General features: G+C 40.1%; 2 protein-coding genes across 2 annotated transcripts; one reads left to right on the forward strand and one right to left on the reverse strand.

The window, feature by feature from the left end:
* On the reverse strand, positions 1-9,289 carry LOC124120475. Its single transcript, XM_046483306.2, has 5 exons — positions 8,308-9,289; positions 5,583-5,618; positions 5,263-5,372; positions 3,251-3,310; positions 1-740 (listed from the first exon to the last, which is right to left on the reverse strand). Exons 1-5 carry the CDS (start codon positions 8,816-8,818, stop codon positions 9-11), a joined length of 1,449 nt encoding a protein of 482 aa, XP_046339262.2. The 5' UTR covers positions 8,819-9,289; the 3' UTR covers positions 1-8.
* Positions 9,290-10,307: 1,018 nt separating this feature from the next.
* On the forward strand, positions 10,308-25,904 carry LOC124120458 (eukaryotic translation initiation factor 3 subunit B-like). Its single transcript, XM_046483280.2, has 18 exons — positions 10,308-10,469; positions 12,619-12,811; positions 13,640-13,759; positions 14,546-14,603; positions 14,918-15,046; positions 15,523-15,680; positions 16,691-16,822; positions 17,425-17,491; positions 17,951-17,997; positions 18,605-18,845; positions 20,388-20,460; positions 21,643-21,765; positions 22,436-22,514; positions 23,081-23,219; positions 23,723-23,848; positions 24,282-24,359; positions 24,691-24,799; positions 25,297-25,904. Exons 1-18 carry the CDS (start codon positions 10,334-10,336, stop codon positions 25,392-25,394), a joined length of 2,106 nt encoding a protein of 701 aa, XP_046339236.1. The 5' UTR covers positions 10,308-10,333; the 3' UTR covers positions 25,395-25,904.
* Positions 25,905-26,229: the final 325 nt, after the last annotated feature.

Raw genomic sequence — 26,229 nt, forward strand, 5'->3', positions numbered from 1 at the left:
TGACACTGTTACGCGGTGGACGAAGACACATCGCTTGCCTCTGATGCATAACCCTCACTACCAATTGAAGTATTGGACAGATCCGATACTCGAGATGCTAAAGGAGGCTTCGGGACATTTACACAATCCACAAACGACACAGGCAGGTAGCCTGTTTCATTACGACAATTCTTGAAGATCGCACGACCTGCGTTTGGTGTTGTTTGTTGTAGCAAGACATCCCCATTTTTAACAGATAAATTTATAATATCTCCACGGGTTTTTTCGACGCAGCTCCTGGCAACGAAGTAGGAAATTCCAAGTTGCTCAATTTCCTTTCTGAACATTTCATTTTCAGAAGCTGATATTGCTTGTTTGAACTGTTTTACAATTCGAGAGGGGAGCAAATAGGAAGATGGCAACATTAGCGAATTAGGTACAAATCCAACATGTCCATGAGCATTTTTACACTTGTACATATTACCATGAGTGGGTTCATCGTGTAACATTTCTAACACGTCTCCTTCTTCAACGTTCAGTTCATCCTCATTGTCAGTCAGCCGTGACTCTCTCGCCTCGTACACGAATTTCCCCTTTACGTGTATGTTGAGGGCATGCAACAATGTAGCCTGTGATTTGGTCACCTGATCTGCATGGTACTCAACAGCGAGCCTATCGTCAGCTTCCAGTGAGTTTGGCCCGCCTGTTGGTGGATGTTTTAGGTCCGAAGTCGGAACCAGCTGAATCATTCTGTGAGAAGACTGAAAAACAAGATATATGGTGTCAGCATTGTACAGTACCAGGTCAAGACATAAACTCCCTGTCTTTTTTTACAAACCATAGGAAGCACAACAAACGACTGTCGCAATTCCCACATTATAGTTACAAGATGTTAACTTTGACCCAGAGGATCAACACGGCGCAAAGCAATGTTGTAGCATGCCCACCTAGCTATTGATGTAAGTACCTATAATATGTGTTCACAACAATGCCTTCCTGAAACATTTGTTATTGTTTTGCAAGGAACAAGGGGTATTAAGTTGGCATAATCATAGTGTTATACATGATACTGTTGGCATTGATATATCAACAGTGGTAAAGCTATTAATATTTTTTCATAATTAATCTGTTCAGGGTAATAGCTACATTTTTGTAATATATTATTTCATAATAAAGTAGAAACTGGAGACTGATACAGATATTGTTAGAATTGAAACCCACTAACCATACTTCTCTATCAATCAATCAATCAATCAGTTTATTCATATATAACGGTAAGGCCACAGGCCCATAGTACAGAATACATGACAATGTGGAAGCGGTTAGGAATGTTACAAGGATTCATTTCTTAATAACATGGCATGATATATAAAGAGAGAGAGATTTTGTATAGCCGTTTTGCTCACATGTGAAATTAAAGAGATAAACTTGTATTTATTTGGATGTACATAGTATTTCTGTTCAATATATTTTTTCCTTAAATTATCATATTTACAACATACAAGTAGAAAATGAAATTCATCTTCGACAACATTTAAAGAACATTGTTTACATAATCTTAAACATTTGGGTATTTTGTTGTGCCTGCCAACTTCAACCATTAACCTGTGTGAGCTGCATCTAAATTGTGTTAATGATATTCTGCATTTTCTTATATTTACATCAGTTAAATATTTTTCTGCGCATATTTGCATTTTAAAATATCTATAATATTCGCATTTGCTAGAAACATCTACAGTAGATCTCCATGTTTTAAAGTACATGTCAAAAAGCGTCTGCCTTATTTTCGATATGAACATGGCATGATTCTCTAAGAAACATTGGTTTTCCCAGATGTAACCATACCCACATTTATACAGTAGACATTTAACATTGTATGCCCAATTTTGATCTCCATTCTTTTCATACAATAGCATCATATTATAACATTTTTTTGGCAATCTACTTACTGGCATTTTTGGTAATTTTAACCAGTATCTTATGATTTTCAAGTAGTGATATATATACAAGGGCATGCGACCACATTCACCATAAACCATACTTCTCTATGATAGTTACCTCCCTAATGGTAATATGTTTACTCCTGTAGCCTGACACGTAAATAATTATTATTCACATTGTCTAAAAGTGCTAATATCTTGCTACATGGAAACTGGGTCAACGTTTCCGGTATAGCATATGCTATAGGCCTGTCCCCACCCTCTCGACAGGCATACTTCGCTACACGGAAATGGGTCAACATTTCCCGCATAGCGATATGCTATATACCTGTCCCCGTCCCTCTCGACAGATCAACCCCCTGCATGGATTTAGGTCAAAGTTGCACTGGAGCGGAATGCTGTATGGGGAAATAGGTCGGAAAGAACTAGACTAGTACCCTGTCCTTCGCCTCCTAGCGGCTGCAGGCGAGGAGCGCAAGCGCTCTAGGGCAAGTAAGAGCGTGCCGAATAACATTAAGATGTTCAGTGTAAAAAGTGATAGTTCACAATTATTAACGTATTTCGTATGTAAGCATATCACTATAAATATATGTGTGAGAAAAAGATTTTTCCAACTATTACTCATCCCCATGTAACCTTCTCAAACAAAAAACAAAGAAAGGTAATGTATTCAATTTAACATGAGTTACGAATATCCCAACATGTTAAAGGTACACGTCCAGCTGTTTGGCACACTTGCACTTCCAACAAAGTTGTTTACATATCTAATCACAATGGTGCTTCTCCAAAGTGGTTGCGTCCATGTTATGAAGGAAGACTGCAGAGTTGTCCTCCCGTGTGCTATAGGGATAGGTTGTAGGTACATGTTTTGTTTGTTTGTTGTTTAACGCCGCACTCAGCAATATTCCAACTATATGACGACGGTTTGTAAATAACCGAGTCTGGACCAGACAATCCAGTGATTGATATCATGAGCATTGATCCACGCAATTGGGATACGATGACCAAGTCAGCGAGCCTGACCACCCGATCCCGTTAGTTGCCTCTTACGACAAGCATAGTCGCCTTTTACAGCAAGCATGGGTTTCTTAAGACCTATTCTACCCCGGATCTTCACAGGTCGTTATCTTATGAGATTGGCTTGATATTGTCCTCATTTGAAGCCGGTTTTTTTTCTAGTATACCGACATATGCGCGTGATTATTATAGGATTATGTTCGTTTGTTTCATTTGCAGCGATACCTATATTTTAACAAAAAATATAACACTGTCGTCACTGCTGGTGTTATCAGAACATTTCTGATATTCATTGATATCACGATAAAACTCACTTCCAATAATACTGCTTTTCTGAGGTGATTGTCATCCATAGATTTACTCTTGTGCCATATCTGAAGTAAAACAGAATACAGATACATTGTGCACCAGCAGCTGGACAAAGCAACAATTGAAACATCCCGCACAAACTTATGGCATATAGTGAGTGAGTTTGGTTTTATGCCGCTTTTAGCAATATTCCAGCAATATCACGACAGGGGACACCAGAAATGGGCTTCACACATTATAGTAGGGAATCGAACACGGTTTTCGGTGTGAAGAGAGAACGCTTTAACTACTAGGCTACCCCAACGCCCCTTATGCCATATAGTCGTGCAATACATGTCAATAAAACAAAATAACCGTACACGTGATACGATACTTCATCAAAACACAATTCAGTATGTGTGTCAGATATGACCAAAATACACACACACACACGCACGCACGCGCGCGCGCGTGCGCGTATATTAAGGAGATACAAACATATGACGGTTTTTGTATCCGTCTTGTATCAGATGTGTAGTATATGATATATATGTATATCGCATAGTAACACAATGTTGAGCTATTGTTCAAGGATGATGGTCGAAGAAACCTTGATGTTTATCAAAGAGTCGTTGTGTAGGGGACATCGTTGGTGTATATCACATGGTTGATGTATTGCACATAGTTATTGTTAGGAAATGGTAGATGCATATCATATTGTTGATGTATTTCACATGGTTGATGTTAGGAAATGGTTGATGCATATCATACGGTTTATGTATTTCACATGGTTGATGTATTTCACATGGTTGGTGTTAGGGAATGGTTGATGCATATCATATGGTTGATGTATTTCACATGGTTGGTGTTAGGAAATGGTTGATGCATATCATACGGTTTATGTATTTCACATGGTTGGTGTTAGGGAATGGTTGATGCTATCATATGGTTGATGTATTTCACATGGTTGATGTTAGGAAATGGTTGATGCATATCATACGGTTTATGTATTTCACATGGTTGATGTATTTCACATGGTTGGTGTTAGGGAATGGTTGATGCTTATCATATGGTTGATGTATTTCACATGGTTGATGTTAGGAAATGGTTGATGCATATCATACGGTTTATGTATTTCACATGGTTGATGTATTTCACATGGTTGATGTTAGGGAATGGTTGATGCATATCATATGGTTTATGTATTTCACATGGTTGGTGTATTTCACATGGTTGGTGTTAGGAAATGGTTGATGCATATGGTTGATGTATTTTACATGGTTGGTGTTAGGAAATGGTTGATGCATACCATACGGTTGATGTATTTTACATGGTTGATGATAGGAAATGGTTGATGAATATCATATGGTTGATGTATATCACATGGTTGATGTATTTCACATGGTTGGTGATCTATATCACATGGTTGGTGTATTTCACATGGTTGATGTTAGGAAATAGTTGATGCATATCATACGGTTGATGTATTTCACGTGGTTGGTAGTAAGGAAATGGTTGATGCATACCATATGGTTGATGTATTACACATGGGTTTTTTCGGAAATGGTTGATATATGTCTCATGGTTAGTGTATATCACGTATGGTATGGTTGACGTATATCTCGTGGTTGATCTATAAAATATGGTTGATGCATTTCACATGGTTGATAGTGTATATCAAATAGTTGATGTGTTTCAAATGATTGATATAAACACTTGGTTGATGTATATCGCATGGTTAGTGTATAGTTGTTGTTTTTTGTTTTTTTGTTGTTGTTGTTTAACGCCGCACTCAGCAATATTCCAGCTACATGACGGCGGTCTGTAAATAATCCAGTCTGGACTAGACCATCTGGTGATTGACATCATGAGCATCGATCCACGCATTTGGGATACGACGACATGCATCAACCAAGTCAGCGAGCCTGACCACCCGATCCCGTTAGTCGCCGGATGTATTTTGCATAGTTCACGGTTGATATACCTAAAATATATGGTTGAAATATAGCGCATGGCTGTGTTCTTTTTGACGACATACCTTTATCTGCATCCTGATATATTCTGGGATTTGTAAGGTTGGCCTGAGTGTGGGCGGGTCGGACATCACTGATCTCTGGGTCATGCACAGGTCCTGCACACTCACATGTGCTTGAAACACAATCATCAAGGATAAACAGAAGAACACGTTTTGATATTCATAGAAAACATGCGGGTGTATTGAAGAAAAAGAAAAACATTGATTATTAACTGGTCCTTCCCATACAACAAGAGAGTTGTAGTATAAGTTCTCGATATTTATGACAATGTAATTCATTTAACATTGTATGTGATAAAGGACTAATAAAAAAGCATACTCACTTCCGTTCGTGCATATTTGGTTTGGCATCTTCGGTGCTAGAAAATAAAATACATGTCTTAAGTTGCTGATGATATGCAGTGCATATAAAGCTCACCTACATGCCTTGTTCATTTTGCTATTGCCACGTATTTTCGAACGCGGACAGGGGTTCTAACAGCAGGGCGTTTTACAAAGATCCACCTATTATTCCAGATTTTTTCAAAATTAAGTTTTGTTGCAAAAGTGTAATAACTTGTCCCATGGCGAAGTTCGCTATTGTTCCATTTCACGACATCGACTTGCACAGTTATGTCAGTTAACTCTCTAGCTTCGGGAAGATGACATGTGCAATCTTGATGCAACTTCATTATGTTATGAAGTTATTTAGTGAATAAGGAAAACTATGGCATGGTATCTCAGTGGGCTCGCACTATAAAATCGGTCTGAACTAGTACAAGCAGCCACACACACACGTTGATTCACTTCACTATAAGTGCAATAATGTCGAACGCGACGTTAAACCCAATTTCACCTCACCCGACCCCACCTTCCCCGCCTAAAGCAGTAGTGGCAGTATTGGTGATTCAACTTCATAATGGGGGTTGGGGGGGTGGGGTGGAGGTTGAGGGTGGGGTGGGGTAGGGAGGGTGGGGTGTGTATATTTAGGATGGGCGTCACGTTATGCTTTCAACTACAACACAGAGAGCATGTATAAAAAGTCATTCTTCCTATCCCGTCAAACGTGCCCCGGCCCTGGATGACTGCACTTCAGATACTGTAAGCGTTTCTGGAGTAAATGATACGGATAAGACTGTTGTTTGCCAGTACGAGAATCAGCCCTATCACTTTCTAAAACCCACGATGACCCACGCTTGTCTCCTGCAAACTGCACAGGTTGAAGTCCATCCAACTATCTGACACTTTGAATGTGGCAATTGTACTTCCTGGTTCGCTGTTCACAGTCCACGTGTATGCCCTTATCATCCTGTACAGGTGTACACGTCAAACTGTTGAATGTGATAATGGCTCGTATTAAAAAATCTGGGTAATTATAAAATATAAACCGTATGTTGCAACAGAATATCACATACCCACATATCTACGTACGGGGCAAATGATTTACGTTGCAATTTGTGTATCCCGCTAATCATACATTTGTTTCTATTCATCGTTTAAACCAACACGGGTGATGTTCTCGTGAAGAGTATTGAGAAGTGTCGATTTCACTTGAATAGAAGCTAAAGACTGTAATAAAGTTGCACAATGCTTTCTGGGGCAGCCCATTAATATAACTCACTTCAAAGACATGTTTGGGATCACAGTGTATTTGATATCTGCATATTATCAAGGAATAACTGCGGACCAAGCCCTAATGTCCATTTTGAAAAGACAATGGTGGTGAGCTTTTAACTTATGAATGACTCGTATTGATCCAACATTTCAGATTTTTCTTCCAAGTGTAATATCTCCATTTGTATTATGAATATTTCAAAAATAGTTCAATAAGGATATAGTCTCCTTTTCTTCACAAACTCGAGAACTACAAACTGAAACATCTCAAAACATTGACACAAGTTCAAGGTCATCCTCTGGAACTAAACGTTTCTAATAAAATAATTTAAATAAGTTTCTGATAATTCAAACAATTACCGAAAATGTACTCAAATTACTTTTTCAGTTACATCTTAGATTTGACAAAATGACATAAACCAGTTTGTGATCAAGCTTAAAAAATGACAAATGGTATTCGGTTTTCCGCTTACGTTTTGGCTTTTTTCAACCCTTGTTACTTGGATGAAACATTTGTAACCCTATATTATAATATGACCTGGTGTACATATATTTAACCATGTACATTCGAATGGAAATAGTTACGTACTATGTATGGGCGGATGCTCTACCACTAGACCACGGAGGCGGTCCTTTTTTTTAATTAAAAGTAGCATTTATACACACCACAGTCTGTACATGCTACATGTTTATTCATTCTGATTCCATCATTCAACAGTAAAATTCCGATGTTTGGATGATGACAAGGGAACCGCTGACGAGCTGCTGTTTCAACAAGTGCCTATATACATGTATACTAGTTATAGTGTTTGCTATGTGACCCTAGAGATAGGTTCAATATATAATGCCTATCATGCCATGGCTTACATGAAGTCATTATCAGAATATTGGAAATCATTTTCTGACTACAACGAAAATGAAAAAAAATGATGACACGGTTTAACGTGTGCACAGGGTGTCTTCACTGATTTTCAGTCATCCATTCATATAATTTTCACCACTATTTGCCTTTTACGCTCAATGGAATGTGTTTCGGTGGATAATTGAGACTGGTTGTTCTCTGGCGTTGACGTTTTATATTTACACGTTTGTCCAACTATTTGCGCTTATGAAATCATGCATCATGTGATAATATCAATATAAAGTGATTACAGCAGCAGATGTGAGGAATATCTGTCTGAACATCTATGTACAGATGCTTGGTATGTTGTGACTAATGCAGGAACTGATACACACATTTGGAACTTAGTTTAACGACATCCTTTTCTAAGAATTAGAGTCGCAGTAAGGGAATATAAAGCCATCTGTTGTAGTAGCTCTGCAAAATTGTGACAATTATAAAACACTTCCAGAAAACGCAACAAGTAGACATGATTACATTGGTGCATGTATTTAGTGTACACATAACGACACATAAAAACGTGTGGTAGATGAAGCGTAGTGTTTCTGACTTACCCGGTTTCTTCAAATAGTCCATAAATTTGTCCTTCCATCCGTCAGACTTTGTGTCAATGATCTGAAATGTCAACAGCTCTGACGGCACTCTACACTCGTCCACGTGGAGTGCCACTATGTTGTTTGTGTCGTGGTCAATGTCATACTGCACGGCCAGCTGAAGTTGATACATGGCATAATTCGACTTGAGAAAATTCTCAGATAGAATAAAGACGATTCTATCCGATGTGAAAATGAACATAGTCATTAAATCTAGAACCCTTTCTCCTACCACCAAGTCCCTGTGGTACTCGGCACATTTAAAGCCATGACTCCCTTCCAATTCATCAATGAGCTTTCTCGTCCAAATGGAATCGAGATTATCCTGACAGAAGTAGGCATGGAATTGCTTCGAGTCGCTCAACGGTCTAGGAACAAGCTTACTTCCCTGACGGTCTTGATGTCCTGGACCCTGTTCTTGAGGAATAATACTGCCTCTTGATTTGCGGAGGTCTGCTGGGAGAGTTGCCATTGCCACATCGGTTTTCAAATTTCACAAGTTTACACAACGGCCTGAGTACTTCCGCATTTATGTCGTCTGCTCGTCAAATGTCTTCACAGTGGCATACACCTCGAATCGATTCGTATAAGCCAATCGGCCAAAACAGAACCGGGGGTGGTTCCAGGTGTATCCGTCAGTTGTGTAGATATGTCGATACATTCTCTTCCGTTATCTAACCTGTGTTATCTGATATTACACTGTGGTCCCACTTGACGCGTCTGCGCATAGCAGCCATGCTTTATTATAAACGACTGACCTACAAACGTTAAAAGAGGGTCCCGTCACACTTAGTATCGGGGAGAGTCGTGTCTGGTCACACACCAGTGGTCACATTCCCTTCCGCCAACACGACATCTGTATTGCTTTAAATCCCCCCATATTCGGCACATGAACAACATTAAACATAACAAGCTGGTCGTCTGACCATCCTTTGCTGCCTTCTTCACCTATAGCTGGTGCCAAGTGGTCGATCGGTTTATAAATAAGTATCGATCAATACCAGCCTTCTTCAATTGTCCATAGTCCTGTACAGCGGGAACAACATACTATATTTATTATTTATTTCATTATTGGCCTTTAAACAACGGCTTCAAAGATATCTGTGGGGGGGGGAGGGGGGGGGGGGGGGGGGGGGGAGGGGGGCGTGCGTACGTCCGTGTGCGTATGTGTGTGTGTACTTAGAGGCAGAGGTAGCTGTAAATATTTCTCGTATTGTAATTTTTTGTTAGCATATTCTTTTCAAAACAGATTGCTTCTTCTTTTTAAATTTCAAGTGTATTGGTCTTTAATCGGACCTATGGCATGTAAGACTGACCTTTATAACAAAGTTCAAAGATGTATAGTATATTTAAAATCTTAACTTAAACAAACTAAACTTATTTTTTTAGACTGGTGCTTTTTTGTGACTGGTCAGTTTCGTTTCCTATAAGAATATACATGTGTAGGCATGGTGTACTGAGTCCGCTCGAACTACCCTGTTGTGGGAGTGGTGTCGGCAAAATATGATACAGTCCTAAGACCAATCTCACCTCCATCCGCACCCCACCCAACCCACACCAATGAAAGACCAGTTCCTTTCTGTTGGTCGTGATGCTTTTAGTCGAAGATAAGGGAAAGTAATAATCAAGACCGATAAAAACGTGTTGTTGCAAGTAAACAAATATATCTGAATTTTACATGTAAACGTATAAGGATTGAATAAACTGACACATAAAATAACTGATCTTAAATATTCATACAGGATCGACCTCATGACAACAAAATAGGACTTTGCGTTGCCAGTACAAGTGTTGGGTCGAGTTACCTCCCTTCGTAATTTTTCATGCTTTAAAATCGATTTAAAATTTCAACATTGACTTTGTTTCTTTTTAAATTGATTGTTTTAAATGTAAAAATATTTTGTATTTGATATTTAAACACACATACACAATATTTTCGTATTGATGACATGCGCATTCTAGCCGGCAAGACCACGAGGTTTTCAAGATGGCGGCCGGGCACAGTGAGATGGAGGGAAAACGGAGATCAGAATCTCAAAACGATAACGATTATGACCATGTCTACGAAGATGAGCCTGATTTCAGCGATCCAGAAGATTACGTTGATAATGTTACCGATGAAGGTGTGTCTTTTTGAATTGTGCATGAGGACTGCGAACTCACGCCCAACAACATTTTCCACTCCATATGTGTCACATGTTGGCACAAGTCCACATGGTTTTGGATGAAATAATTTTATTTTACAATACATTGGATGAGGTAGATGTCGAAACTTAACGATTTCGATCACGCTTTGGCATTTTAAAATATCTGCATACTAAACAGCTGTCATGTTGCAAGGGTTCACTTCCTTGACAAGTTTTAAGAAGCATATGTCGATATGTAGGCTATGAGGTGCATTTTGCGACACATGAAGGCCTATACCATAGCTGTCAACCCCCTGGATGTTTAAATGAGTGAGAAGCCCGGGTGCAGGGGCTGCAAGTCCCTCTGGGTCCAGGGCTAACCCCCCTCCCGGCGAAAACTGGTTTTCAATAATTTAAGACCATTTTAATGGCCTTAAAGAGCTTGTATTCTGAAAAATTATATTTTATTTACATTTTGTATGAATGCGTGAGAATTTCCCAACCTTGCGTGTGAGCGTGACATAGGTGATAAATGCGTGAGACTCATGCGAGATGCATGAGAGTTGACAGGTATGCTATACTTTATTGCTAGAACAATTACTTGATGGGCGAGAGTCCGTGGATCAGTTTAGGCGTCTTTGGTACCTGTGTTATAATCGTATTGTCATTAAACCACAGACTTGAAAAAGAAATGCTCCTTACCAAGTTGACAGCTGTTTTGGATGGTGCAGCAATACCTAAAATTGGTTTTGTCTACACTTTAGGCCAATACCAGTTGCATAGTCTAGATAGAGGCAAGGGAGTTAACTGACTATAATAATAGTCCAGTTTTCACTCGTACCAAACTATTTTGGAATTATGGAGCTTTATATTGGCTGGACTAACTAGTTCAATAAAAATCTTGTAACAAAACCGACATCCTGTTCCCACTGCCAAACAGATTTCGGTCAATTGAAGGATTTGTAAAGCATGTGTACTGTCAGCTTAGCGTTAACAGATATTTTCCAAATCTTTTCATGTTTATAATCAAAGAGATTGAAAAAAGGTCACATACTTGCACTCCGCAAAGTAAGATCCGTTATTTTACAATAAAGATCTTGATTATCATCAGATCATCTTCACTGGGCACAGCCATTTCGCTTGAAGCTAATGCAAGTGATATGGGAGGTAATGATTGGTCACTAGGATGGAGATAGAAGGGACATAACTCATATTAGCCACTGGTGAGCCCAGAAATTCCAGTCGTGTTCGGCAAGGGTAGAACAACTTTCACAGTCAGTTATCACCCTTTCCTCAATGAGATTAATCAGGATAACAATGGGTTGGGTGGTATTATAAAAGATACTATTGTCTACAGGATGCTGCAGTTTACCTTTTATACTAACTGGTTCTGGCTGTGGTGCCACCTTCATTGATCTCTTATTTCTTTGATTCTGTATGTTATTTGTTGTAGGGTAGGTGTTTAATCTTAAATAATATAAGCAAACTGTTATGATGTGCATGTACATTGTCTCAATGTCTTATTCACAAAAAGAATTTGTGGTCTTTACAAGTGCCTTGTTTATGAAGAGGTTAGTTTACACACCCACTATGCCTCAGTTAAACCTTTAATCCCCTTTGGGATGGAAAGATTTCCGCCCCTAATTCCTCTTGCAAATTTTGCCAAGGTTAGGTCAACCTCACCCTAACGCTTTCAGGTGTTATTTTAAGGATGCTGCCTTTATATCCAGTTTGCGACATCTCTCAGTGTCGCTTTGTGGCATATCTAATACTTAAAAGCTATAAAGGTTCCCGCTTGATTCTCATATCATACTTTACAAACACGACAAAAATGATTTCTTAATACTTCTAGCCAGGCATTGTAATTTTTATAATCTGTGAGTCGGGGTGGTGTGGTGTGGAGAACCATGGTGAAAGGCTTACTTACCTATGAACGTTATTAAGTACCCTTCATGAATCATTGGGTTGTGCATAGGAATGTGGTTTCATTATGATGAGTTAGGTACTAGCAACAACATATTAGTAAAATCTAAATATTTTTTACATTTGTATACTTATCCTGCATTACTGTTTGTGCTTTATTGACCATGTTGACACTGGAAGATTTCTGCACTTTTGTAATAACAAAAAAAACTTTCCAATCCAGAATTATACCCTGACTTGTTGAAGTCCAGGCCCAAGCCGACGGATGGAATCGACTCTGTGATTGTGGTGGACAATGTTCCAGAAGTTGGACCAGAACGACTAGAAAAACTGCAGAATGTTATCAGGAAGCTCTTCTCCAAATTTGGCAATGTTGTCAATGAATTTTACCCGGAAAAAGATGGCAAGACAAAAGGGTATGATGAGTCTAACAGTTGTAGCATCCTGTGACAAAGTAATAAGCCAGTATTTGTAGAGACTATCAATACTAATACTTTATGAAGGAGGTTGACCACAAACCAAACAAAGGAAGGATATTAAATATTGCCACTTAAATGTTAACACATGATGATTTACAGCTAAAACATTGTGAAATTGATGCGTATCAGTTCTGCGACTTTGGCCACAGAACACGCTGAAGCCTGTTATGGTTAGTGGGGGGCACGGGTGGCCCAGTCGTCTAAGGCACCGCAATTCGCTGTGCAGAGTTGCGTCCCTTGGGCACGCCAGAAACCTATGATTGTGGGTACGAATCCTGGCTCGCCCTGATTATGTTTCTAGGTTTGTCAGCAACATACCCATGCTTGTGGGTTTCACCAAAGTGGTAAACGTCTGTTAAGCTGACACGCTCAATATAACTGGAATACTGTAAAAAGCGGCGTTAAACTCAACTCACTCCCTCACTCACTTTTATGGTCACTACATCATACAACTTAATGGAATACTCAAATATTTTTTTAATTTATATATTTTTCTGTGAATGGAAGAAGGATTTTTTAAACAAATTTATTAGAAGATTTCCAGAATGTTACATAGTCAAGAAGTCAGAAAGTTAACTAACCAGTTATTATTGGCTTATGCTGGCCTTAACTTGCGTAGGGACATAGTTTATTTTAAAACACATAAATGAAATCGTCATGAGTTTATCACATGATCATGCTGATATGTAGTATGTGTTTGTTCAATAGTAACCATGGTAACAGTTTTGAGGTAGATATGTATTAATGTTGACATGATACTTTCAGCTACATCTTCCTGGAGTACACGTCCCCCCTGCATGCGCAAGAAGCTGTGAAAATGACTAATGGTTACAAGTTGGACAGATTGCACACATTTTCTGTCAATCTCTTCTCGGACTTTGACAGGTGTGTAAAGGTAGCTGACAGTGTTGAAAAGTTTGAATCAACATTGCCATGGTTAGGATTTAAGATGAGGCCGGCACACTTTTGTATTTCAGGTTTGAAAATTCACCTTTCCTTGTTAGGTCTCGTAGACCAGTACGGGTAAAACAATACTGTCATCATGTGAACATTTATGCTTTAATAAGGTCGAATATTACAGTTTTTGACAAAACTTGTCTGTTTTCAGACCAAGAATAAATATTGATGAATTTCATACTTACAATTTCTATATGTCAAATTCAATAGCTAGCCTGGGGCACGGGTGGCCCAGTCGTCTAAGGCACAGCGATTCGCTGTGCAGTGTTGCGTCCCTTGGACATGCCAGAAACCGTTGATGGTGGGTTTAAATCCTGTTTCGCCCCAATTATGTTTCAAGGTTTGTCAGCACCATACCTGTGCGCATGGGTTTTACAGAAGTGGTAAACATCTGAGACCTGCATCACTTTGGGCTTTCCTCCCACATTGAGCTGACAGCGTGATATAACTGGAATAATGTTAAAAGCGCCATTAAACCCAACTCACTCAATAGCTAGCCATATTGTTCAGTATTAAGGTCAGAGGTCATGTGAGGCTTCAGATGGTGGAAGATGATTGAGGATTTAGACTGATAAAACTTGATGATGGGTAACATGTTATTGTGAACTTACAAAGGGAGTCAGTTAAGTTGAGACAGTAAGGATTTCTGGTCCAAGTAATCAGTGATATTGTAGCAATGTTTTTGTCATTGTGTTCACTTTGTTTGTTTTGCAGATATGAAAATGTCCCTGAGGAATGGGTGATGCCGGAACCAAAGGCATATCATGATCCTGTAAGTTTGATCTGGAAGTTGGCCTCACATGCTTGTAATCTTGAGCTGGGAAAACAGAATGTTTGAAATCAACAATAATGTTATATGCTACTTGTGCCAGAAGTTGTAAGATGAAAAGGTTATTAAACATATTCTTGGTTCCGAGGCAGTCAGGGGCAGTGGGGTGTTGTGTCTTACTTTTTCACGTTGAATAGGAAATGTTGTTTGAAATTTTGAAATTATGTTGCCTAGTAACCAATAGATCTTTTTGTATTGTTCTCATGCAGACAATTGCTTTCCAGTCTTCAGAGTCATGATCTGTGTTCTGTTTCCAGGGCAACCTTCGCTACTGGCTGCAGGACAAAGACTGTCGTGACCAGTACAGTGTTATCTATGAGGGAGGAGAGAAAACTGCCATATTCCTCAACTCTGGGGCTGAGCCAAATTTGATTGAGGAAAGAGCTGTAAGTTGACTGGCTCATTTGATGACTGTGACTTTTACAGAATTTCTCCATGTTGTCCTTACTGGTATTCTTTAAATCGTCAGCTTTTTGGACAAACAATTGGTTTGACTTCTCGTTTGAGCTTTTGCTGATGATTCACTTGTTCAGTTCCCCATGCACCCTTGCATCTCGCAGTAATGTTGCTATTGTAGTATTAAACGGTATTAGTATCTGCACTCTCGGCTTAAATCAGTGTCAGGGGCGGTCAGGTAGCCTAGTGGTTAGAGCGTTTGCTTGTCACATCAAAGATGCGGGTTCGATTCCCGACATGGGTACAATGTGTAAAGCCCATTTCTGGTGTACCCCGCCGTGATATTGCTGGACTATTGCTAAAAGCGGTGGAAAACCATACTCGCTCACTCAATTAAACTCAATGTCAACATACAAAATGTTACACATGCTTGCTGTACGTTGATAACCATGGGATCTTTCTATAGAGATGGACTGAGACATATGCAAGATGGTCACCGCAAGGGAATTACTTGGCCACTTTCCATCAGAAAGGAATTGCTCTTTGGGGAGGAGAGAAGTTTGAACAGATCATGAGATTTAGTCATCCGGGTGTCCAGCTCATCGATTTTTCTCCTTGTGAAAGGTCAGTACTGGTACCATGGTTACATGTGATTGTGATACATGAATTGAAACCTTGTTGTCTCGTCATGCATAGAGAAGAAATCACACCACATCCCCGAAATATTAAGTTTTAATGTGAGTCAGATTGCACCTGAAGAATTCTTGGACTTGAAAAGAAGTTGGTACTTGGCCTTGTTCCACAAAACGATCGTTGTGCTAATGTGTTCGTCATTCCTGTACTGTAGGTAACATAGCACTACGATCACTTTTTGGAACAGGCCCGTTCTGTTATTGTATTGAACCAAACAGGAAAAATTGACAAAACCATACACAACAAGTTTTATTTGTCAGATCGAGCTGTGGAAAATCAACATTGTTTAATTATACTCAAATGTGCGCTATGAAAATAAGAATAGTTACATGAAAGTGTAACCTTTACATAGGTCGACCACACACACACACCCCACATTTCCTCGAATCTCTTTCTGGGCACACTTGCACAAAGCGATCTTATCGCTAAGACTATTGTAAGTCTATGTAAAAGTGAGGGAGTTGTGATCTTCTTTGCACTGAGATTGCTTTGTGGACCTTGGTCCTCAAAATCCAGCTTCTCTGCAATCATATATGGTGCGCAAGAAAATACTCACTTTCATGTAAACTTTAGAGCTGAGTTCTGGACACTGATAAGGATTACCAAGACAGATGTAGAAGTTGGTCAGATGTTCCTGATTGGAGTGGGATGTGATGAGGCTTGTACAGCATGCTTGTGATACATGGAAAGCGTTACAGGAGTTATTTTAAAGGAAGTATTTGTGTGTAAAACTTACATCTTTCATCTATCTTGTGACCACCATCAGACTTTCTGTATGGAAACTCAAAGAGAGAACATAGGCATTTGTAATGTGCGTCACATCAAACAATATGGTGTCATGATATCCGTACATACCGGCCCACTGGTTTTGTAAGATATACTGACAAATCAGTCAGATATTTCAACAAGTAATGGTAAGTTGGGTTTCTGTTGGTGTGCAGGTACCTGGTGACGTTCAGCCCACTGCAGGACAGTCACGAGGACCCCCAGGCCATCATCATATGGGACATCAGGACCGGACAGAAGAAGCGAGGCTTCCACTGTGAGAGTCAAGGCACCTGGCCCATCTTCAAGTGAGTCTCCAGCTTCAATCATCACAGACTACTTTGTTTGTTGTTTAACGCCGCACTCGGCAATATTCCTGCTATATGACGGCGGTATGTAAATAATCGAGCCTGGACCAGACAACCCACAGTTTGACATCATGAGCATCAATCCATGCAATTGGGATACGATGACATGCATCAAACTAAGTCAGCGAGCCTGACCACCCAATCCCGTTGGTCGCCTTTTACAACAAGCATAGTCGCCGTTTACGGGAAGCATGGGTTGCTGAAGACCTATTCTAACCCAGATCTTCACGACTACTGTTAGAATGAAAGTCAACTGTTGTCTCCAAATCATCTTTTAATACTCCTCTTTGTACTTGTGTCAAAACAAGATGCCCAAACAAAGGTAGTTTGCATATTCAGATCTACACATTGTGTGGAAGTGTGAATGACAATTATGATTTAACAAATGGTTGAAACCTTTTTGGATGTATTTGGAAACCAGAGATGAACTAGACATTGAACTTGGGTTGTGTTTCTGAAACAGGATAAGAATCAAGTAGGAATTCTATTCTGTACATGTTTTTGATGTTTGTCTGTGAAACTAATGTTCGATTCCTGTCCAGGTGGAACTTTGATGGCGCCTACTTTGCCAGGATCGGCCAGGACACAATCAGCGTCTATGAAACACCTGTAAGTTCTTCCTGGTGATGTACACTGTCCTTACACCCAAATGTCCCACTTTCTGGTCATGTACACTGTCCTTACACCCAAATGTCCCACTTCCTGGTCATGTACACTGTCCTTTCACCCAAATGTCCAACTTCCTGGTCATGTACACTATACTTACACCCAAATGTCCCATTTCCTGGTCATGTACACTGTCCTTACACCCAAATGTCCCACTTCCTGGTCATGTACACTGTCCTTACACCCAAATGTCCCACTTCCTGGTCATGCTTGTACACTGTTTACATCCAATTCTCTCACCTTGCCGTATACATGTTTACTTAACAAGTAATAAAATACAGCAAACAAGTTTGCCGCAAGAAATAACATTGGAGATTATGATTAACAGAAAGTTCCCTCATGATCCCAAGTATTATGGTTGTAAATTAATCAATAATTATTTACTACTATCTATTTTTGCAGTCATTTGGTTTGCTGGACAAGAAGAGTTTTAAGATCGACTCTGTCAGGTTTGTTACGAAGTTGTTTCTCTATATCATCAGTAATATTGTCACTCTTATTGTTGGGACTTCCAACATGACCTGCCCAAGTTGAGCCGAGTAGCAGCCTCCATCTTAACCCACTAGTTTTAGTTGATATCTTGTAATGGCGTTTTAGAAGCTAAAGTATCAATTTACTTGCAGATATCAACTTATGTATGTTTACAGATGCACATACCTTTATCCTAAAAGTGTACATATTTCAATTTCAAGTATCACTTGCTGAATAAAGGTGCTGGTATCAGTACCCATATGTCGCATTGAAATAGTTGAAATCCATGTCAACTTGTCTTCGTAGTCTTAAGCCCGATCTATACTACTCAAATAAGTTAAGGACCACCTGCTTCTTCCTCCATGTTACGTATGTTAATCTGTCAAGACATGACTGATTACTTATTGTAATTGGAAAGAATTGGGTGATCTTCAACCTTTTTTGAGCATGTTGAGTAGTATAGTAAATGCATGTTGGTCTTGGCTCAGCTGAGAGTCCAAACATTGTACCTTGACAATCATTGCAACTCTACCATCAGTGTATTTTTGTTAGGGGTTAATAAGTTATGTTTTGTCCTTTTGGCAGAGACTTCTCGTGGTCCCCTAGCGACAACATAATCGCTTACTGGGTTCCTGAGCACGAGAATGTTCCAGCTCGTGTGACAGTGATCGACATCCCCACCCGCAACGAGCTGTGCGTCAAGAACCTGTTTAATGTGGCCAGCTGTAAGATGCACTGGCAGAAGAACGGGGACTTCCTATGTGTCAAGGTGGACCGGTACTCCAAGGCCAGGAAGGTGGAAGACAAGGACCAAGTCAAATACAGCGTGAGTATGGAGGGGCAGCGTCTTTTAAATACTATAGTTAGTCCAGAAAACTCTTGGTCTTTGCTAATGAAAGGATCAGAACTCTGATGGTTTGATATTTTTACAACACACATGAGTGTCTCCTTTCATATACCATTGGCTGGATAGTGGATATTGTTGTGCCATTATACCTTCACCCCATAGGGACCTGGGGTTTGACATTCTGAATTTCCAGTTGCTTATTATTTGTTTGTTTTATTGTTTTACGAACAGATAATAAGCAACTGGAAATTCAGAACGTCAAGGGGCGGTCGGGTAGCCTAGTGGTTAAAGCGTTAGCTCGTCACGCCGAAGACCCGGGTTCGATTCCCGACATGGGTACAATGTGTGAAGCCCATTTCTGGTGTCCCCCGCCGTGATATTGCTGGAATATTGCTAAAAGCGGCGTAAAACCTCACTCACTCACTCACCCACTCAGAACGTCAAACCCCAGGTCCCAAAGGGGCGAATTATAAGAGGTGACTTAAACGGATAGTGAGGTGAAGCTTTGTGACTTGTGTGTCATTGTACCCTGACAGAATCTAAGGTGGTTATTGTCCCCCGCTGCGCGAAAGCGCGAAGCGGGGGATATAGTATTCACAACCGTCCGTACGTACGTCTGTACGTACGTATGTCCCACCTGTTTGTTGCCGCGATATCTCAAAAACTAAACACTGGATTGTCTTCATATTTGGAACTATGATGTATATACAGACTCCGCAGACACCAGTCGGTTATGGTGACCTTGCTCCCATTTTCAAGGTCACAGCAGGCAAATCTGCTTTTGGAGTTGGAAAACAGTGTTGCCGCGATATCTCATGAACTAATCGCTGGATTGTCTTCATATTTGGAACTATGATGTATATGCAGACACCAGTCGGTTTGGGTGACCTTGACCTCATTTTCAAGGTCACAGCAGGCAAATCTGCTTTTGGAGTTTGAAAACGGTGTTGCCGCGATATCTCAAGAACTAAACACTGGATTGTCTTCATATTTGAAACTATGGTGTATATACAGACTCCGCAGACACCAGTCGGTTATGGTGACCTTGACCCCATTTTCAAGGTCACAGCAGGCAAATCTGCTTTTGGAGTTGGAAATCGGTGTTGCCGTGATATCTCAAGAACTAAACACTGGATTGTTTTCATATTTGGAACTATGGTGTATATACAGACTCAGCAGACACCAGTCGGTTTTGGTGACCTTAACCCCATTTTCAAGGTCACAGCAGGCAAATCTTCTTTTGGAGTTGGAAAACGGTGTTGCCGCGATATCTCAAGAACTAATCGCAGGATTGTCTTCATATTTGGTACTATGGTGTATATACAGGCGGGGGAAATTTCGTCACTTTGTGACAAATACTTGTTTATCTCGGTATGCCATGCCTTAATTGAATCCTATTGTGTGTTTGGTGATGCAACTGTGATTTGTGAAGGGGTTATCTCCCTTAGCATCATTGCAAACCTTTTTTCAATAAAATTGCAGTTCATAAAATAATCTTTCAGTTCTTTTATGTTTTTTTAGGGCATTTATTACAACTTTGAGTTGTTCAGGATCAGAGAAAAGCAGATTCCAGTTGACAAGGTGGAACAAAAGGGTAAGTTTACCCAGTAATAGGGGACACAACAGTAGGGAGATGCACAGCATTAGGGGGATGCACAGCATGAGGAGATGCACGGCATTAGGGGGATGCACAGCATTAGGGGGATGCACAGCATGAGGAGATGCACGGCATTAGGGGGATGCACAGCATGAGGAGATGCACAGCAATAGGGGGATGCACAGCATTGCTACATTTGCTTTCCAAGTGCCAGACCAGTGGGCTAGCACTTGGTATAGTGTATAGTGTTATAGTGTATAGTGTTATAGTGTATAGTGTTATAGTGTTATAGTATAGTGTTATAGTGTATAGTCCTCACACCAAACACTAACAATTCCCCACAGGGGTGGTCAGCCAGAAATTCAGGGGTTTTTTTAAGTACTAGTCCAAAGGAGTAGTCATGCTAGCATGTCTAATGGAAACCTTGTTTCACTCGTCCTCAGAATGTGTAGCTGGTCCTGCTTGAACAAGAAAAGAAACGTTACAATGTTTACATTTTCTGTCAGTTTTCATCAGTTCAGTTTGTAGCAAAGTTGAAACTTGAAAGAACAGGTTCAGAGTTATAGCCCTCAAATGGTACTACACCTGTGAAGATCAAGTATAGAAGAGGTCTCGAGCAACCCATACTTGCCATAAAAGGCGACTATGCTTGTCATAAGAGGCAGTTAATGGGAGCGGGTTGTCAGGCTTGATGACTTGGTTGATGCATGTCATCGTATTCTAATTGCGTGGATCGATGCTCATGTCAATCACTGTATTGTCTGGTCCAGAACTGATGATTTACAGACTGCTGTCATATAGCTGGAATATTGCGGAGTGCTGCGTTAAACAACAAATCAAATGGTACTAATCAATGAGGACTACATCTTTGGATTTTTACCTGTTCTCAGGAAAGTTTAGTAATATCAGTCTAGCGAGAATTTCAAAGGTTGATGATGAAATATCTGAAGCACATATTTAGGCCAGTCACTGTGATGAATTCTCAATATTGCTGAACAGTGGAAAATCTTCGAGACAGCCCACTGATTGTTTTCAATTCCTACCCAAAGGTCTGAATGTGTGCCACTTAACCCATTGTAAACGTGTACTTGTTCCTGATGTCTTATAGCCCAATCTGCAGCATCAGATGCAGGAAGGGGATGCAACATTGTTAGTAATTTATGATTCTGTCCATTCCAGAGATAGTCCATGCCTTTGCCTGGGAGCCTAATGGTAACAAGTTTGCCTTCATCCATGGTGAATCTCCCAGAATATGCGTTTCTTTCTACACGCTGCTACGAGGGGGAAAAGTTGAACACCTCAGTGAGTAGCAAAACTCAAAATATTGTTTTTTGTTTCAAATGAAAAGGCTTGAGACGTCAAGCTAGAATTTGGTTTTCTCTTCCAATTCCCTGAAGAAATTATGTGCATGTTTCTGATGGTAATCTTTTGGGGTCATTACTTCGTTTGGGGTGAATAAGGCTTCAGCCAGAAAAAACAAAAACAACATTGCCTATTAAAATTTAGAGTTGAGGTGGGATCAGTCAAGATCTTTGTATCTATCTTATAGGACTGGAACGGGTACTCAGTAGTGGGGTTAGTCACATAATACATTGTTTAAAACAATATAATGAAACTCTATGGTTACACTACAAGTTGCAATTGTTTACATTTCTTTCTGACGATGCACACACTCCTTCTGACTTTTATATGTTTGAGTGATGATAAAGCTTCAGTCAACTTTAGTGTATTCATGATCAGAACGTTTTATAGTCTCCGGTAAAACAATTCCCAATCGGACATTTTGTACCTAACTCTTGAGTCCTACAGCGGGTATCCGTGGAGGGTAGGGTAATAGGGGCTTGGTACCTGGGTAGTAAATTTTGACTCGTCCCAGCCCTAGTATCTTTGACTGTTTGGAAAGTCAGACATTAATTATCACAAGGACATACCAGTAAAACACCCTGAATTTGATTAATGTCTTGCTTTTCAGAAACACTAGAGAAGCGAGTTGCCAACCATTTGTTCTGGAGTCCAACTGGGCAGTTTATCATACTGGCTGGTCTGAGGAGGTAAGTTCATTCTCCTGCGGAACAAAGGTCGGAAGGGCTTGACTTGCTCCTGTGACACCTGTATTGAGTTTCACTGCTAAGACAGTTTTCTGAGAGTTTTTTGACCGTTGTTACATTACCAGAAATACCATGTCGACCATTTCAATCTGTTTTTGCACAAGGGGCAGTTGGGTAGCCTAGTGGTTAAAGCGTTGGCTCGTCACGCCGAAGACCCGGGTTCGATTCCTGACATGGGTACAATGTGTGAAGCCCATTTCTGGTGTCCCCCGCCGTGATATTGCTGGAATATTGCTAAAAGTGGCGTAAAACCATACTCACTCACTCACTGCTTTGCACAAATAACCTCTCTAAAACTGCAAGGTAGGTGCACTTTCTGCTGATGTCATAGATAACATGAAAATGTGATAGTTCATGTTTGTATTATGTATTCATTTGATTGGTTGTGTGGCCTAGTGGTTAAGGCATTAGCTCCCAAACCCTAGTTTGATTCTGTGTACTGCGTGATGTGTCCCAGTCGTAATATGACCTTGCTCCGAGCAAATTTTGAGTGAATGTCCTCGTTTCAGCATGAATGGTGTTCTTGAGTTCGTGGACACATCAGACATGACTGTGATGACGCAGACAGAGCACTTCATGGCCACAGACATCGAGTGGGATCCCACGGGTCGCTATGTTACATCCGCTGTCAGCTGGTGGGGACACAAGGTCGGTACCATCACTGGACCATTAGACATGTGTTTTTTGTTTCTTGATTTATGTATCGCCAGTCTTGACGAGGAGAAAGTGTACATGTTTTTTAGCTCACCTGACTGTTGATGTTTGTTGTTTAACGCCACACTCGGCAATATTTCAGCTATATGACGACAGTCAGTAAATAATTGAGTCTGGACCAGACAATCCAATAATTGACATCAAGAGCATCGATCCATGCAATTGGGATACGATAACATGCATCAACCAAGTCAGCAAGCCTGACATCCTGTTAGACAAGCATAGTCGCCTTTTACGGCAACAATGGGTTGCTGAAAACCTATTCTACCCTGGATATTCACAGGTCACCTGACTTATTTCATCATTGATTTGAATTGTGACTGACTACAAGGAGTGTTGTCGTTGGGAAAGGTGTATCAAGACCTTTCTTCAGGATCCTTCAATTTAGTGTCCAGCAAGGGAATACCTGGTTGACATTGAGTGTGTATTTCCTACAGGTGGACAATGCGTACTGGCTGTGGAACTTCCAAGGGAATCTGCTGGTCAAGCAGCCAATGGAGAGGTTCTGTCAGTTGCTATGGAGACCAAGGCCACCGTCTCTGTTGACAGAGAAGATGATTAAGGTAAACACAGGAAGCCAAATGGCAATAGTAGCCATTGCATAGTATACTCAATTACTTCAAGAGGCCATAGCCGCCTTTGCCTCAAGTGATAAAACACTGTTCAAGGCTATTGGCCAATTGGCTGAATCTATGTTGTTGAAAACATCTTGTTCCTATAATTAACTCCCTGAGTTGTCACTGGCTACAATATAATGGAAGATTTTGTCTAATAATCTTATGTGTTGCATGCTTTGGTAGTGTTTCCGTCTGGATCTTTGTCCTGTTTGTTGATCAAACTTGTTTATAGTCTTTCTTCCTAATCATTGCTAATGTACAAACAGAGCCTGATGAAATTATTTCTGGGAAGACTGAATCTGAAACTAGAGTGGTTGATTTTTTATTTGTAACTATAAGTTTCAGGTTGTTACAATTGTTTTCTGTTTATCTATGACAGGACGTCAAGAAGAATATGAAGAAGTTTTCTCAGCAGTTTGAAAATGAGGACATTTCCAAGAAACAATCTGCTTCAAAGGTACGTATAGAAGTACATCAGTCTGAAATGAAGTCATATAACTGTGCTGCCTGCTGTGACAGCAGCAGAAGAAAGGCACATAACTGTTGATTGTTAAAAAGCAATGTGTCCTATCATGCCATGCTGTGAGGTCACATATTTCATTATCAAAGATTCCTCTTGTGTTTGCATGCATAGTTACCTGTTAAAATGTTATGACTGGAAAAGTGCCTATGACTATTATGACAACAGAGACTACAGTATGGCACCAGTGATAGTATGAATGCATTATGACACCTAAGACTACAGTAGGACCCCTTCACTACACTGACACATGTACTACCTCCTGCAGGAGCTCCTGGAGAAGCGCCACGCCATGATGGAAGACTTCCAGCGGTACCGCGCCAAGAGAACCGAGGAGTATGAGGGCAAGAAGGACTTGCGACTAGCTCTCAGGGATGGTGGGTTCAATATCATATCGTACATAAGAGTCCAACATTATAAGAATGACTTTATATGTGAATGTTTATAAAACCTGCTGGTTTGCAAGTATTTGCAAAACTTATCACTAACTAAGGCAGCATTTCCAATTTTCAATATTGAGGTTTCGTCATGCTGATGTAAAAGGAATTTGGTGTGATGTTTGTTTTGCTGAAAGCTTAACTAAAACTGCATTTAAGGGTGTTACAGAAACTATTGATTTCTTTGCCTCAGGTGTGGTCAGGGATAATATGAAGTCTTGAGTCATTGGATTTTTTCATATCCTAATAATGCCCTGAATAAGAAACACTATCATTACTTGCATATTGGGGAATTTAAAAGGAAACATTTTTATATTCTCAAATTGGTAGGTCACTTTTCACCTTGAAGGTGATAGGATGTCACATCAGTATTCTTGAAGCAAGACCAATAGAACTGCATGCTTTCTCACCCCTAATCACTATATCCCACGTTCCAGGCGTAGACACAGACGAGATCTACAGCCATGAGGATAATATGGAGGAGGAGGTAATTGAGTTCTTGCTTGAGGTTGAAGAAACTGTCGTAGAGGAGTAGACGAGCATCCCTAGCCCAGTTTACGCTCATTCTGCCCAAGGCGGCCATCTTTGACAACCATCTGTGACGATCGTCGTGTCATCGCTGCTGTTTCCTGAGGACATCGTAGAGGCTGATAATCTGACTGCACTGTGCCTTGGCCCTTGTTGACTGTTCTCAGGAGCTGCTGTTGCGAACCTCATAGGTTCCATACCTGGATTGGAATTTTCATTTTACGTTTTGGCAAGTTGCGTTATAATCAAAGGTTTTTCGATCTGTTTTGTAGGTGATATAAGATGTTATTAAGATGCAATTGTATAGTTTCCTGTATATATGCTGCTGTTGGGTGTAGTGTACATACAACCTCCCCTTGTATCCCCCTCATTGTGCTATTTGGACATTTCTCTGGCTATTTCCCGGTTCCATACCGGATATTTATGTTACGATTATTTAGGGGTATTCACTTATGCATGGTCACTTACAGAGTCTTTGTTCACCTTAAAAATAAGATAATAAAATGGTTTAGAATTATTCTTTTCTTGTTGATGTATTCAAGAATTTGAGCCTCAATTTTGAGGCATTAGTAGTGGATATAATTGAAGTCCTTCAATGGAATGAATTTGCTGCATCAAAGCTGTTGGAAAATTACAACATTCTGGTCCTCCCCACTTGAAAGTGAATAACGAAATATCGCAATGATTCATTAATGAAGAAAGCTGCTTATGTGCTAATACTTATAAAGTGAAAACAAACCATTCCGGTGATAAGGCACATTACTTACAGCAGTGACACAAAATTGCAAAGTGTACATTTAAATAATTGTCTATGCAGCTATCTTCGCTAATTACTCGGGGCA

The sequence above is a fragment of the Haliotis rufescens genome, unplaced genomic scaffold, assembly GCF_023055435.1.
Source record: "Haliotis rufescens isolate VD_foot unplaced genomic scaffold, xgHalRufe1.0.p SCAF_11, whole genome shotgun sequence".
NCBI classification, from domain to species: Eukaryota; Metazoa; Mollusca; class Gastropoda; order Lepetellida; family Haliotidae; genus Haliotis; species Haliotis rufescens.

Coding starts and splice junctions, on each gene's coding strand:
- LOC124120475 (XM_046483306.2), bottom strand. CDS start 8,818: ATGGCAACTCTCCCAGCAGACCTCCGCAAATCAAGAGGCAGTATTATT. Junction 5,619..8,307: donor GGACTATTTGAAGAAACCGG/GTAAGTCAGAAA, acceptor TTTATTTTCTAG/CACCGAAGATGCCAAACCAA. Junction 5,373..5,582: donor CCAAATATGCACGAACGGAA/GTGAGTATGCTT, acceptor TTGTGTTTCAAG/CACATGTGAGTGTGCAGGAC.
- LOC124120458 (XM_046483280.2), top strand. CDS start 10,334: ATGGCGGCCGGGCACAGTGAGATGGAGGGAAAACGGAGATCAGAATCT. Junction 21,766..22,435: donor GGGAAAAGTTGAACACCTCA/GTGAGTAGCAAA, acceptor CTTGCTTTTCAG/AAACACTAGAGAAGCGAGTT. Junction 23,849..24,281: donor TGACAGAGAAGATGATTAAG/GTAAACACAGGA, acceptor TATCTATGACAG/GACGTCAAGAAGAATATGAA.